At 43.1% G+C, this 16,467-nt stretch overlaps 1 protein-coding gene across 1 annotated transcript in view; it reads right to left on the reverse strand.

Moving 5' to 3' along the window:
* Positions 1 to 6,120: 6,120 nt before the first annotated feature.
* cfap221 (cilia and flagella associated protein 221) overlaps positions 6,121 to 16,467 on the reverse strand; it is a 121,184-nt gene continuing 110,837 nt past the window's right edge. Inside the window, exons 23-25 of the mRNA XM_080199266.1 lie at positions 15,244 to 15,354; positions 14,719 to 14,769; positions 6,121 to 7,990 (exon numbers count right to left, since the gene is read on the reverse strand). Of these exons, the coding sequence (XP_080055392.1) occupies positions 7,864 to 7,990; positions 14,719 to 14,769; positions 15,244 to 15,354 (289 nt within the window). The 3' untranslated portion in view covers positions 6,121 to 7,863. The remainder of the gene's footprint in view (positions 7,991 to 14,718; positions 14,770 to 15,243; positions 15,355 to 16,467) is intronic.

Here is a 16,467-nt window from a genome sequence, read left to right on the forward strand (position 1 = left end):
GTGTCGAATATTGTGTTATCACCTTTAACTTTACTGAATGCTTCACCACTTCAATTCTACTAAAGTAACCATAAAACAGTGATCAAAACACACACTCAAAGCCAACATATTTTCACTTGGCATTGGTACATTTTTAAAGCAGATTTATGTTTTGTTTGGTGTTCTTACAAAAATTGAATTATATCTCTTGTATTTCCTGCAAGTGATTCTAAGCCAGAATGGCATCAAGAGTGGAATCCCATTCCAGAATGAATAATCAAGTTGATATATCACTGCAGTGATCATGCTAATCCAGAACACATCTGGAACAACATGGCATACAGAGGTTGTGACAATACTGGTGCTGCCTCTGGAGTTTGGGACAGAGGATGCCAGCCACCCTGGACACTGGAACATCACAAGGGTAGGTGAGGGGAGCTTTTACAGGTGAATTTTCTAGATTCAGCATCATCGAGGAAGTGCGTTGTCCAGCCTGAAGGTTTGTCTTTTTTAGGATACCTAACTTCTTTCTTCAAAAGTGGACCAGTGACATTGGGCATATTTTCAATATGGCATTCAGGTACAATAGTGGGACTCAGGCTATCAAACCAGCCCTCCATGGACGACTGGGCAAAACACCCAGTTGCATAATCAGAAGACATGACAGGGTGTTCCACAGGCCTCTGGCACAGGAAACGTCCCATGTCCCTGTCCCCGCTAAGGGATTTAGCCCCAGGTGGGAGAATTGCACCCAAAATATTAGATGTTTCTATTTTACTAAGGTGGTTCTCACTGAAAATTTCCCCCTGCTACAGCCACAACTGCTTTGCCAGTGATTAAGAAGGTGACGGTGGCTGTGAACCATTATGCATCTTGCTTCTTTCAAGCTTGACCAGGTGATATGTACAACATCTCCCAGTTCATCATTCGGTCTTGCATAATGGAAATTATTGAGAATCTGCATACAAAGAGAGCTGAACACATTTCCCAAGTGGTGCAGGGTGCCTTTGACTGCACATGTTCTCATAGAATTAGCCTTCACTTCCAGAAGACTGGGAAGGATATGCTTCAAGCTTTGTGTAAAGATAGCTTTGTGGGTGGCACAGTGGTTAGCACTGCTGCCTCACAGCACCAGGGACCTGTGTTTGATTCTCAGCTTAGGTCTCTGTTGGTGTGAAGTTTGCACGTTCTCCCCATGTCTGCGTGGGTTTCCTCTGGGTGCTCCAGTTTCCTCCCACAGTCTGAAAGATATGCTGGTTAGGTGCATTGACCCAAACAGGTGCTTAATTGTGGTGACTAGGGGAATTTCACAGTAACTTCATTGCAGTGTTAATATAAGCTTTATTTGTGACTAATAAATAAACTTTAACTTTAAAGGCTGGTACTGGGATCACATGGTCCTCAACATTGACCACATGTTTCTTGGCAGGCCTACTAATGCATGAAGCATTTCAGTGTGCATACCCATTAATCTTCCCATACAGGCTGCCCCAACCAAAGTCTTCCTTTGAATCCTCAACAGTAGAACTCTTCCACCTCTTCATCTGTAACTCTTCATCCTCTGGTAGGATGTGCTGCCCTTGTTCCGTGCACTGGCTGCAGCATATTTGTCTGGTGTATCATCTTGTGCAGCTCCTGTCTCTAAGCTATCCTCCAAATTACACACTACAACAGTAACTTGTATGTTGATGCCACCTTTAATGTAACAGAATATCCTAAAGTGTTTCAAAGAGTCATTTTAAAACCACCTCTGACATGGAGCCATATGAGGATATATTAGGGCAGATGATCAAAAACTTGCTCAAAGAGGTAGGTTGTAAGGACCAGGCGGGAACCCATTATTACATAAATCTGCTAACTGCAATATAATTAGTGGGCTATCGGCCCATTCAGCACCCATTCCTATCATGCATCCATCTCCCTAGCGGAAAATGCACTGAGTGGGTTTTGGTGCAGGTAATGACCAACCTGTACCTGGCAGGTTGGATCCTGAGGGAAGGAGATGGGTTCGATGCCCATGTGCCCCTCTGCTGCTGCTAGCCTGCTGAAGGAGGGTTCTCCAAGTGCCTGGGGACTAGGTGGGCTCAGATAGGAGCAATGGGCTGACATCAAGATTCTTCTCCAGGATGGGAGGTTCGTGGCCCCTTCTAGCCCTGGGGAAGGTGTCGTTTAGTTTCAGGATGGTGAATTCAGGCACCATCCTGGGATAAGATATTTACTATTGTCTCTATCCTCTAAAACCTTTGAAGTTCCCTGGTCACTTTAATCTCCATGCCCCCCCGGATAGCTGGGAGGCTTCCACATCACAGCAGCACTCCAGTTAGCAGAAGGAATTTGAGGAAGTTGTAAGTATCGAAGATCCCTTTCAAGTCCTTTGACTGAAAGAAGCCAATTACTTTCACTAGGTAATCCCCCTGACACTATGGTCAATTTAGCATGGCCAATCAACCTATCCTGTACATCTTTGAACTGTGGGAGGAAACCAGAGCAACTGGAGGAAACCCATGCAAACATGGGGAGAACGTGCAAATTCCACACAGACAGTGACCAAGGCAAGAATTGCATCTGGGTCCCTGGCGCTATGAGGCAGCAGTGCTAACTACAGTGCCACCATGCCGTCCCAGCTTCATTGTTTTAACACAATATTTAGTTCAAGTCTTTGTGCCTTCATAGAAAGCTCAAAACCCTTGAAATACCTTCAAACTCTTAGAAAACCTTTGGTTTCATTCAATTTCACAGCCTATTCCTTTGAACTAGCCTTTGATTGACAGCTTAATGGTTTTTACTCAGCATGCAGCTAGCTGTGTTTATTTAACTTTCCCTTCATGTTTATACAGAAGAGGAACTGAAAAGCAATTTGAAAAGCATCTAGCCGCTTTGAAGTTGCCAGGGCTAGAAGGTGCAGTCTAGATACTAGACCCTTGTCCCCAGGGAGAGTGGTCCAATCACCAGAACCATTGGGGGACTATCCTTCTACAGGCTGGCATCAGTAGAGGTCACATGGGCACTGCAGTCACGTCCTTGAATCCCCTCCAGGTCAAACATGGCATGTCAGGTTGTCTCTGCCAGGATATCAATGCCAGTGTGCCAGGTGGCAGTATATCATTGGCACTATTAAGCAGAGGGTGCTGAGGGGCACTGAGCTGACTCTGGGGGTTGGGGGAACTGATGGGGCTTTGAGGGAAGGGGCACCAGAGGGTGGGGCACCTGATGGGGGCACTGGGCCACCCCCATGCCTGCCTGGTGTTGGGGGGTGGGTGGTAACCCATTGATTTTGTGGTGGGAGAAGAATGCCCCTCTTTCCTGAGCGGCTGGTTATGCTCCCATTGTCAGTGTTGAGGGTCACCATTTCTGTGGCGGTATGGAGGCCTGTCTCTGAATGCGAGATCAGAGCGCCTTTTAAAAAAGGATGTCCTGTTCTCAGTGAAGGCAGGCTGGTCAATGTGCCTCCTATTTGGCATATTTTTACATGCTAAAGGAGGGTGAATCCCATCTGAGAAGCACTGTCAGTACCAGCGGGAAACACTCCGATTTCCCCACGGGGGCTGTAAGCACTTAGTTTTTTTTCCAGAGAGTCACAGCGATATCGCCAATCAGATTCAGACAGATAAGGAAGAGGAGCGGGCCAAGGAGAAGTCTTGGGGTATTGGAGCAGGATAGAAAGTTGCATATTCCTGGTTGCAAAATAGTCAGGTGAGGTTGTCCTTGAGAAAAGAAAGGAGGGGTTCGGTTTTATTAAGCATTCCACAACAACACTAGAATGTAGACGTATAAAAGTGCGTAACTTAAACGTGAATATACAAAATTTTCTTGGAGCCATGCCCCAGACTGCCATGCCGGAATTTTACTTCCCCACCTGCCTGACGCTCATAAGATCCCACCCGAAGCCAATGGAGAATGCCGTTCTGCGAGCCTCAGTGGTGCCGGTAAAATTCCAGCACCAGACTCAAAATACACCACTGAATTTGTGATGTCAGCTATTTCTGTTTTTTGTATTCATGTGCATCTTCCAATGCAGGTAAAGAAAGTTATTGATATACCTGCAGCTCAATACAAAATTTGCTTGATTACCTGTGTTATAGGTTTACGATCAGGGTCACTCTTGAGTTATGACCTGAAGCAGCTATCTGAACTTGTTGTACAGCTTTTAAATTCTTACTGTCATGTGCGTTAATAATAAAATTGCACCACAACACTGCTGCATGCACATATATGGTTGTTAATAAACGAAACACAGAAGTCAGCTGTAAGATGATCACGTGGCTGTGCTCAAGAACATAATATTTGAATTGTGAATAAAAAGCCTGTAAATCGCATACAACAGTATTTATTATTTTGTTAAATTGTAGAAAATGCCTTTTTGTTCAAAAAAGGAGCCAATAATTATGAAGTAATGAAGAGACTTGATAAAATCTTTGGTTGACTTTTGTGGCGCAGGGTGGAGGTGGGAGGAGTTACCTTTCTGCAAATAATGAATTACTTTAAATGCAGTGCCTGTTTACTGACAAATGTTTCTGGCAAGTGAGGTGAATGACCAATTAGTCTGTTTTATTTTTGTGACGTTGATTCAGGAAAAAGTAAGTGTTATGGGATTTGTTGCATCCAACTAAAGCCCCGGTTTAACATCTGAGAAACAGCACTGCCTGATAATAAAGGGAATTGTAAATCTTAATTACATGGGCCCTTGAAGCCCAAGCTCCCTGACAGCACAGATACTACTAGCTCAGCTAAGCTGACAATGTTCAGCGGTGCCTCCTGTCAAGTCAGAATAAAAGAACTAGAAATCAGATTCCACCCTCTTATAAAAGGCAAAAAATCCATCATATGGTTATAAATGAAAGAAAATGTGAGCTAAACTCAGGTTGAAAGAACAAATAACAATGCTATAAATGCTGGAAATTTGAAACCTTAGCAGACAATACTGTAATGATAAAATATTATCCTGCCTTTAAATTTACAGGTGTTGATAAAGTGTTTTCAGAATTTTGTTTCAATTTGAGGGATAATTTCTTCACCATTACGGCCAGAGATATGTGGAATGCAGGGCCACCTAATGCAATGCACTGAAGCATTTACAAAGTAATTGAATCCTACTGTTGTTAATTCTGAGCACCAAGTATATTCATATACCGAGACCATAACAATGCTAGAATTGGCAGGCCACAGCAGAACTACTGCTGCAAACAAACTATAATCCTAGATTATAGCCCTATTACTCCACCGATCATGCCAATATCCATGAATTACAGGATTCAGAGCTCTCTAACAGTCGGCTGTCCCACTTACTGCTCACAAAATGTAATTCTCTCCGCTTCATGGATAAGCACAGTAAAGCCAGGAAGAAAAGTAAATTGAAAGAAAATTTAAAGAAAATCTTTTTTGTGTCCCGATGTTTTTTCTCCAGGATTACACACAGCTGTGTCACGGAGATTAACCTTCAATTTCTGGAGACTCCAGGCCAATCGTGGAGGGTTGGCAATCCTACTAGATCTATGTTCAGTTACTGGTCTTATGTAACCTTTGTAAATAGTTAATTGCCCTAGTGTATGTGGTGGTGATCTTGAACTGCTGCAGTTCATGTGTAGGACAAAATTTATACTGTAAGGGTGAGGGGTGGGAATGGGTAATTGACAAAGATGTCATAAAGACAAAGGGAATATGAATGGTGGTAAGCATGGCTGAGGATGCTGATAACGACCTATTAAGAGCGGCTAAGAGCCATTAAGATCGCAGTGTGATCTCTTAATGGGCCACTATCAGCGCCATTGTTTGCTATGATTCCCACTATCACATTCCTTTTGCCTATGACATCTTTGTAAATTGAATATGCCTGCTGTAAAAAAAGAGGTCCATGTATTATTCTTTACTTTAAATGTTGCCACGAGTTCATGCAGTCTTCCCTACTGCCCACCATATCAAGGCTCAGTAGACTGGTTAATGCCCAAAAATATGCACTGTGCCATTGAATTTATCGGGCTGGTTATGTTTTCTTTAAAGATAGATGCTTCATGTCCTCTCTGCTAACAGGATAATTTTACTGACATTAGGGAGTGTTCAGAACAACTATGAAAAGGTCAAATAAATCACAAAGCCATTATAAAATTGCAATTTATCACATTTATTAATAGCTTGACATCATGAGGGTAATATGACTTAGAATGGATTTGCAGTGCTTATATGTGGGAACTCTGCAGTATTCACTTAATTTGAAGAAACCTTTTAAAACACAATTGTGGATGACAGTTCTTAAATATTTTCATTGCACATAAAGGTTATAGTGCAATTACTGAAACACTTTTTACTTTAAATTTAATTTGAAGGTAATTTTTGACACGTTTATTCCCTAAAGCACCTTACATATAAATTAGTTAATCAGTTTTCCAGTAGAAGCGTATCTTACTGTGACCGTCCTAACCATTACATTTCAGCTGATTAATCAATTGCAATGAAAGAAAATATATTTCTGATTGTGGGGGATTACGTAATATAAACAGATCGTTCCATTAATGTGTCGCAATAATGGATATTATATGTACGAGATAACTGTGCCTCAGCATTGTCATTAAGAATGAAAAATAATAAACAAGAGAATGGTTTTGTATACTGCTGAGAAATACACAAGGAAAAATGCAACCCCAGTGCCACCAAACAAGGGATCTTCCACATACATTGTAATCAGCTGATCTTGTACAATCACCTATTCCAAAAGGGAGCAGTTTGACCCATGGCTATACTGGCCATTTAAATGGGCTATTAAATTTGTCCCACTCCCCTGCTATTTCCCCATAACACTGGATATTGTTGCTCTTTAAATATTTGCCCAATTTTCTTTTGAAAGTTACTTTGTGAATCTGCTTACACCACTCTTTAGGGGAGTACATTCCACGTCATAACAACTCACTGCATTAAAAAATATGTTCCCATTTTCTCCCTGATTCTTTTGCAAATTATCTTAAATCTATATCCTTGGTTATCGATCTTGCCACTACGAGTAGAAATGTTTTATTTTCAGCCTCTTGTACTGAAGCCCTTTAATTTTGAGGGTCTCCATTGAATCACAATCTTCTCTGCTGGATGGAGAAGAATCCTAGTTTTTTATGAGTCTCTCCACATATCTAAAAATCCCTTCATCCCTGGTATTATTCCAGTAAAGCATCTCAGGCCTTGACATTCTTCCAAATGTCTGATACCTTGAATTAGGCCCAATACTCCAAGACTTAATTACTGACTTATAAGGATTTACTGTAACCTCGCTACTCTCAATCTCTATTCACTGCATCTCTTGCCAACACAAGTTGGCCCAAAGATGGCTGCCGCTACCCCATTAGTCTGCACATGTGCAGAAAACCAATTATATCACACATCTAATGTTTCAACAACAAAGAGACATGCACTTAAACTATGAAGAAGGAGATTGATGGGTGGCAATAATACCCGCAATCACATCACTGTTCTTTCTGTGCAAGGTCTTTTTGCTATTTATGCCATTTTCCAGAGGGTTTTTTCCTATCTGTCCTGGAGTTACAGGATTGCATATTGAAATAAATCCATCTTCACTGTAATTTCCTGTCACATTTTAAATTAAATGCAAATGAAATGTACATCATCACAGCAATAATGAAACTGTAAATTTAGTTCTCAGTTTGAACTTTATATACAATGGTTTTAATCTACATTTATTGTAATACGGACACACAGAATTCCTGGTGAATTCCTAGTTTGTAATAATGCCACTGTCTGTCATTTTTGAAATAATTTTGCTCAATCAGCAACTTGATTGCAAGTTTTATAATGATTAGATGCCAAGCAGCAGATTTAGTCTTTACTAAATTAAAAATATAACTGCAGTGTTCTGTAACTGCAGTGTAGGATTGAACACAGGATTCAGTTAAGCAGCAACTGCTTGTTGATACACATCTCTTTTAGGCGCTCAACCCGCAATTGAATATTTGATCCCAGCTGGTTGTAATTGGACTCTAGCCAAAGATTCAGTCGTTCTTCTCGTTTCTCCCTGAAAATATATTAATTATCACTGGTTAACACTGTACGAATCAACACAATGGGGTAGAATCTTTGCAGGTGTCCCTGATTTCCCACATTAACACCAAGTGGAAAGTTAGTGGAAAACCTGAAGAAAAGATTTCTCTGGGGTTTCTGCTGGTAAGTTATGCCTGAGTTGCTGTGGAAGATCAAAAAAACACTTCAAAGAAACCTCTAGGATGGTAACCCTTTAACATTAGTAATGTACACTTAATAGCATTCATAAGAACATAAGAAATAGGAGCAGAAGTAGGCCATCTAGCCCTTTGAGCCTGCCCCGCCATTCAATAAGATCATGGCTGATCTGTCGTGGCTCAGTTCCACATTCCCGCCCTCTCCCCATAACCCTTAATCACCTCTCTTATCAAAAACCCATCAACCCGCATCTTAAAAATATTTAGCGAGGTAGCCTCCACCACTTCAACGGGCAGAGAATTCCAGAGATTCACCACCCTTTGAGTGAAGAAGTTCTTCCTCAACTCCATTCTAAACCGCCCCCCCTTTATCTTGAGGCTGTGCCCCCTAGTCCTACTGTCCTTTCTGAGCGGGAAGAGTCTCTCCACCTCTATCCTATCCATCCCATTCATCATCTTATATGTCTCAATGAGATCCCCCCTCATTCTTCTAAACTCTAACGAGTACAAGCCTAGTTTATTCAGTCTCTCCTCATAGGTCAACCCCCTCAACTCCGGCATCAGCCTAGTAAACCTCCTCTGCACTCCCTCCAAGGCCAAAATATCCTTGCGTAAGTACGGCGCCCAAAACTGCACACAGTACTCCAGCTGCAGCCTCACCAATGCCCTATACAGCCGCAGCAAGACCTCCCTACTTTTATATTCAATCCCCCTCGCTATGAAGGCCAGCATCCCATTCGCCTTCCTGACCACCTGCTGCACCTGCAAGCTGGGTTTTTGCGACTCATGCACAAGGACCCCGAGGTCCCTCTGCACCGTCGCCTGCTGCAGTTTTTCGCCATGTAAGTAATAATCCTTCCTACCATTATTCCTACCAAAGTGGACCACCTCGCACTTGCCAACATTAAATTCCATTTGCCATTTCCTGCCCCATTCGCCCAGCCTATCTAGATCCTTCTGTAGACTCTCCACACCCTCCGCGCAACTTGCCGTTCCACCAATCTTGGTGTCATCAGCAAATTTCGACACCATACACTCGGTTCCCTCCTCCAGATCATCTATATAAATGGTAAATAGCTGAGGCCCCAGCACTGACCCCTGGGGCACTCCACTAGTCACCAACCGCCAATCCGAATAGCCCCCTTTGACCCCCACTCTCTGACTCCTATTTGACAACCAGTCCTCTATCCACGCTAACACCCTACCCCCAACTCCATGTCCCCTGACCTTCTGCAATAACCTCTTGTGAGGTACCTTGTCAAACACCTTCTGAAAATCAAGAAACACCACATCCACCGGCTCTCCTCTATCCACCGCCCTAGACACATCCTCATAGAACTCCAGTAAATTAGTCAGACACGACTTCCCCTTAACGAAACCGTGCTGCATCTGCTCTATCAAGCAATTCCCCTCAAGATGCCTCGCTGTTTCCTCCTTGATGACGGATTCTAACATTTTACCTACAACAGACGTTAAACTAACCGGCCTATAATTCCCTGCCTTTTGCCTGGCACCCTTCTTAAACAACGGCGTAACATTAGCCGCTTTCCAATCTTCCGGCACTTCCCCGGAATCCAGCGACGTCTGGAAAATAACCACCAAGGCATCCACTATCACCTCCGCCATTTCTTTCAGAACCCTCGGATGCATTCCATCCGGTCCTGGGGACTTGTCCACAATCAGTCCCTCCAGTCTGTCGAGCACCGCCTCTCTAGTAACAATAATGTCATTGAGACCCTCCAGTCCTACCACCTTTCCATCTCTAACACCCGACAAATTATTCACATCCTTCTCCGTGAAGACCGAAACAAAAAAGTTATTCAAGACCTCAGCCATTTCCCCATCCCCTACCACTAAGTCCCCCTTCTCATCCTCTAAGGGTCCAATGTTCACCCTAGCCAGCCTCTTCCTTTTTATATATTTATAAAAACTCTTGCTATCCTTTTTTATATTAAGTGCTAGCCCAGCTTCATAGTTTCTCCTACCCTTCTTTATCAAATTCTTTGTCAATCTTTGTTGACATTTAAACCTCTCCCAATCCTCTTCTCGCCCACTACTCTTAGCTACTCTAAACGCCTCCGCTTTTAATTTAACACTTTCCTTCACCTTCTTCATTACCCACGGCTTATTACCTCTCCTCCTACGGTCCTTTTTGACCATTGGAATAAATTTCTGCTGAGCACCAAGAAAGATCTCCTTAAAGATCCTCCACTGCTCCTCAGCAGACCTACCTTCCAACGCGCTCCCCCAGTCCACATTTGCCAATTCGTCTCTCATCTACCGTACTCCCCTCTGTTCAAACAAAGGACGCGTGTCCGGGAACCCACTTTCTCCTCCTCCATCTGCACCAGAAACTCCACCATACAATGATCACTCTCCCCAAGAGGATCCTTCACCACAAGGTCCCTAATTCTACCCGCCTCATTACATAGCACCAGATCCAAGATAGCTCGCTCCCTCATCGGCTCCAACACACACTGTTCAAGGAAACTATCCCGGCAGCATTCCAAGAACTCCTCCTCGAGCCCACCGCGTCCAACATGGGTTGACCAATCAATATGTAGATTGAAATCCCCCATAATTACAGTCGTCCCATTCCTGCACACCGCACTTATTTGCGCGTTAACAGCCTGCCCCACCTCCAGATCATTATTCGGGGGCCTATAGACGACACCCACCAGCGTCTTCCTCCCTTTGCTGTTCCTAATCTCTACCCACAACGATTCCACTTTCTGCTCCTTGGCTCCAATATCATCCCTTGCTACCACCCTGATGCTATCCTTAATCAGCAAAGCTACGCTCCCCCCCCGTTTTTCCTCCCGCCTATCCTTCCTAAACACGTGATACCCCTGGACATTCAGCTCCCAGTCCCTGTCACCTTGCAGCCACGTCTCTGTAATGGCCACCAGATCATATCCATTTGTGCTGATCTGCGCCACCAGCTCATCCACTTTATTCCGAATGCTTCGTGCATTCAGATACAGTGCCTTCACCCCAGCCTTCACCTGGACCCTATTTGCCGGAACGCCACCAACCATACTCACGCCCCCTACTCCCTTTATTATTGGGACATCCTCGGCCTCTACCCTTACCTGTACCCTCTCCTTAACTTCAGACCCTGTAACGTCACCTACCCTCGCACCCTCCCCTCCACCAATTAGTTTAAAGCCCTGTCTACAGTCCTGTTTACACGATTCGCCAGGACTCTGGTCCCAGCATGGTTCAGACCAACCCCATCCCGCCCGAACAGGTCCCACCTACCCCAATACTGATGCTGATGCCCCATAAATTCAAACCCATTCCTCCCACACCAATCCCTGAGCCACCCATTCACTTCCTTAATCCTATCAACCCTACGCCCGTCTGCACTCGGTTCAGGCAGTAGCCCAGAGATAACCACCTTGTCGGTTCTACTTTTTAATTCCATTCCCAGCTTTTCATACTCCCTCCCCAGATCTTCACTTCACATTTTGTCTACGTCGTTGGCACCCACATGTACCACAATGACTGGATTCTCACCTTCCCACTCCAGGTTCCTCTGCAGCCCAGATGCGACATCCCGGACCCGAGCACCAGGCAGACAACACACCCTTCTGTGCACTTTGTTATTGCGACAAAGGACAGTGTCAATCCCCTTCACCCCACTATCCCCAATCACTACTACGTTCCTTTTCACCTTCTCTTTGCCTATGTCCTGCTGCATCACTGTACCGTGTGCAGTTTGCTCACCGACCACACCTCCCTCGTCCTTGTCCACACTGGAAGCAAGAACCTCAAACCTGTTATGCAGATTGAGAGGCTGAGGCCTCCGCTCCCCACCCCCCTTCCTCCTCTCCCCACCCCCCTTCCTCCTCTCAGCAGCCCCCTCTTGTTCCTGACCCTTAGAGTTAGCCAGTCCAGGGGGGGTGGATGTTACTTGCACCCCATTGACAATGGCACCCTCTCTCCCCCTGATGAGCCTCAGCGTCTGTAGCTCAGAGGCCAGCTCATCTACCTTGAGCTGGAGTTCCTCCAGCAACCTGCACTTACTGCAGACATGGTCACCGGGAAGGACCCTGGGGTCCACCAGCTCCCACATCATGCAGAAACAACACATCACATGCCCCTCCATTATTCACTGTAGTAATATTGAAAATTTCCACACGAACTTACCTGGCCCTTTTTCTCCCCAGCCCTTTTGATCTTAAGCCCTAGTAGCTCACTCTGCTGCCCACTCACTCCGCTGCCCGCTCTGACGCTGCCCGCTGTCTACACCAGGCCTCCTTTTAAACCTGGCGCTGTTTTAAAGCCTGCTCCCCCACAACTCCTTCTAACCACTCGCTCAGAATTCTTAAAGCGGTAGATACAAAAAGCCCGCAAAAATGCTTTTAAATGATTTAAACAGTTCTACAAGGTAAGTTCTTACTACAAAGTGCTTTAAACTTATTTAAACAGGTTTTTAACAGGTAATTTCTTATCTGTCTCTCAGCTCCTTCACTTGTCTGCTCCAGCAAACAATCCAATGGAATTAATTAAGAAAATACTGAACTTTCTGCAAAATGTATTTGCTTCTTGAGGCAATCTGCAGGCCTATCTGCAGGAAGCGCCACTGGAGAGATACATGCAGGGGACATGCTCACGTGTGCCCAAAGAGATCATGCCAAAAGCACAAATACTAAAAGTAGCTGACAAATGTTCATCCATTGAAAGACTTGAAGCCTTTAAGAATTATTTAAATATGGAGCTAATTTAGTAAAAATGGGGTGTCCTCACTTCACTTGTCTTCTACTGCATTCTTTGATCTTCCTCTTGGATGTCTGTTTTGATTCATCCCTGATGCAGGTGGGATCGGAATTCCCAACTGAAGAGTACTAGGAAATGAGGGTGCAGAAATCTTTGAGGGCAGCGGCAATGCATACAGTATCGTCGCAGCCTGGAAGACCTGAGCTAATGTTTCCTTTCACCCTGCTGTATCCTCATTAAAATGCAGATCTTCCTAACGTTCTTGCACAGAGTTTAAAGGGTGGCTGCCAACCTCAGGAGTTATTGGCTAATCAGAGGAATACTAGATCACAGTGTGGTACTGGGAGTAGGGCCCGCTGTTAGAATTGCACCTCAAGGAAGAGGACAGCATGGAGGAATGGGGGGGGGGGGAGTGGATTGTGGTGGCATTGTTGGTTTTGGGGGTTGTGGCAAGTGAATGGGTCATTAGTGAGAGCAGATAAGGGGATTGGCCATTACCATCAGAGACCCCTCCATGGGACAAGGAGTGCCTGAATCAGAATCCACCCCATCCACAGCAGATCTGCAAGAAGTCCATGCAGTAAATTGACAGACACAGCAGAAAGTGGTCCTTAATTGGACATTTAAGTGGCTCAATGAGGCTGTGAGTGGAAGGGCCACGTTGCACCTTTCCCATGAGTGGTCAAATAGCATGGTGGTGGGAAGATTATAGGCACTCAGCCCTTGTCTTCCTTTCCTCACATTTTACAGGTTTCCTCAATATCCGTGTCACCAACCTCCAAGACCCTCCCTGAAGACTGGTAAGATCCAGCCCATTGAGTCATCCATAGTCAGGATATTTCTAACAGTAACATGTCTCAGGGGCCTAATGCCTGTTTCAAGGGTCGTAGGTACGAAGAAGTTGACAGTTGCCAAATTGGAAGCTTGTGCAGTCACTGAGGAAATTGAGCATTGGGGCTCACAGCCAGAGTTTAGATCTTCAGCTCTCATGTTCATAAATAGATGGGATGGAGATCAGTTCCTTCCTCGTGATTTCTTGATGACATTAATAAAATTCCAGCTAAATGTTTTGTGGAAAAATATGAGATTCAAAGAGGCTTGTGCATTGGATTTGGAGTGCAAAAACATGGATTGACTTGACTAAAACATTTCATCTGATGGTCTTTAACTTGTTCACACTATACTTTAAATATTCAATAAGTGGTGATATGGAATATTGTAAATCATCTCTTATCTTTTGCTCACTCGTTCACTTTGGGAACCTCTTAGCCATCAGTCAATGGCAGGCCAGCAGTTAGTTTTTGTCACATTTTCTGACGATCATAGGTAGAAATTAGAATGGAGCTCAACAAACAATCTGCATTAGTTCCAATAATTTTGGATTGTCTATTAATTTAACTGTTTTCTGTTTAATTGTTCAGATTCTCAATAATTACCTTCACTTATCAAACTTTTTTTAGTTGCTTACTTTCTTGAGTTTCAGCAATATTCCAAATAAATAATCTGAATTTATACATCATTGAGTCTAAATTTTTTTAAAGCTTAAATGAAAGCAAATTACTGCAGATATTGTTTTTGCTCTGATTCTCTCTAAAGTTATGATCCACAAAGCCCTGAAAAGCTTACATTTTTAAATTCACAACAAAAATGATTTATTGATCGTAATAGATTATGGTCGAGGGTGACTGGAAGCTGTATCTCAGTTTTACTAGTGAAACAAATTGTGAAATGATGATTCCATCTTCATTGTTGTATTCGTTAATGATTTCCGGAAAAATATAAAAGCAGCATTGTATGAAGTTCTTAGATATTTTAGACAAAGGACAATCAATGCAATATTTACCTTGGAATGGGTTCAACAGCTGTGTGCAAATGTTTAGCCTTTAAGAGGTCACTGAAAGAAAATAAAACAAATCTTTCAAATATTGTTTGAAGAATGGCAATTTTCCACCTATTGTTTTTAACCTATCCTCCCCAGTTAGGGAACAACTGAATGCATTACTTCAACATGCAGAAAGATTTTAAAAATTAAATTATGATAAATAAAGGGATGAGAGGATTGAGTTACTGAAAAACACGTTTTTGATTACTGAAGATACAATCCATGTAAAGATGCACTACATTTTGTTACAGTTTTGTTACTGGCAGGTGGCATGAATTTTATGAATCTGACAGTCGAAGATCAGCCATCCACTATACATACTGCCTGATTTCCCTTTCAATTACCAGGAAGGAATAATAGGAAATCAATCTAATCCCACCACTTCTCCATCCCTGCCTAAATTAACTATTATCCCAAACAATTCTCCCAATATGAAGAATGTGAAGGTTTTTCCATTTCTCAGACAATATGCATGTGGTTACTCACCGATCCTCATTTGCTGTTTCATGACTTGGATCAGCTGGCACTGGTAGTGAACTTGTAACTATTGTGAATTCAGCTTTCAACATTTCTGGCTTGAGTACTACTTCTGCAGAACTATGATGCAAGCAACAACAATTATTGCAAATACCATATTTTTAATGCTTCAGATATGTATAACTTTGTATTATGCAAGATGTTTTCAATGGATTTTTTCAATGCAAAGATGACTGATATTTCTAAGTGATTTTCCTTCAGTTATGAATCAAAACTAAATTACCCGTTCTTGGGAGATAAACTGTTATGATACCAGTTGATAGTATAACTGGAGGAGAAATCCCAGAATGCAACCCTGACTCAAAAGGCTGTAACTTGTACTTTTTAAAAAAATAAAACATGGAGCAGCAGAGTCTTAGGACTGCCAATTAGTTTTAACAGCAAGAAACAAATATTTATAAAACATGAAAAAATTGGATTGTAATACAATACTCCTTTACCTTTCCTCCCCCCAGCCTAGCTTAACAAATACATACAGGTTTTAAGATTAGCAAGGATGACAAAGTACATTTGAAGCTACGATAGTCTTATTGACACACAAAGTCCCTGTGTGCGCACAGGATGGTTGTGGTCAAATACACACTCATTTCTGAATTCGTAAGTGAATGTCTGTGGATACTTCCTTAGAAACACCCCCAGATGACTGTAATGTAAAAGCTTCCAAACTCTACCTCCCAAAACACACTTAAAATCTTCTCTCATAATCATGCTTTCTATTAGTGGTTTGCATTCTGAAATTCTGTTCAGGATTTTTAAATTACACTTTCAAATAAATCTTCCACTCTAATTATGACTGAGAGTTCAGTCCAGGATCTTACCCTCTCCCTTCAGGATTCTTTTGTCTCAACTGACTGCTACTATTACACAATACAGAATCCTACAATGCAGAAGAAGGCCATCAAGTCTGCACTGACCACAAATGCACCCAGAACCTATTCCCATAACTGCATACATTTACCCTATTCAATCCTCTGACACTAAGGTCAATTTAACATGGCCAATCAACCTAATCCACACATCTTTGGACTGTGGGAGGAAACTGGAGCTCCTGGAGGAAACCCACGCAGACATGGGGAGAATGTGCAAACTCCACACAGACAGTGACCCGAGGCTGGAATTGAACTCAGGTTCCTGATGCTGTGAGGCAGCAGTGCTAACCACTGTGCCACCGTG

The sequence above is a fragment of the Carcharhinus amblyrhynchos genome, chromosome 11 (genome assembly GCF_965287045.1).
Source record: "Carcharhinus amblyrhynchos chromosome 11, sCarAmb.v2.hapA, whole genome shotgun sequence".
In the NCBI taxonomy this organism is placed as follows: Eukaryota; Metazoa; Chordata; class Chondrichthyes; order Carcharhiniformes; family Carcharhinidae; genus Carcharhinus; species Carcharhinus amblyrhynchos.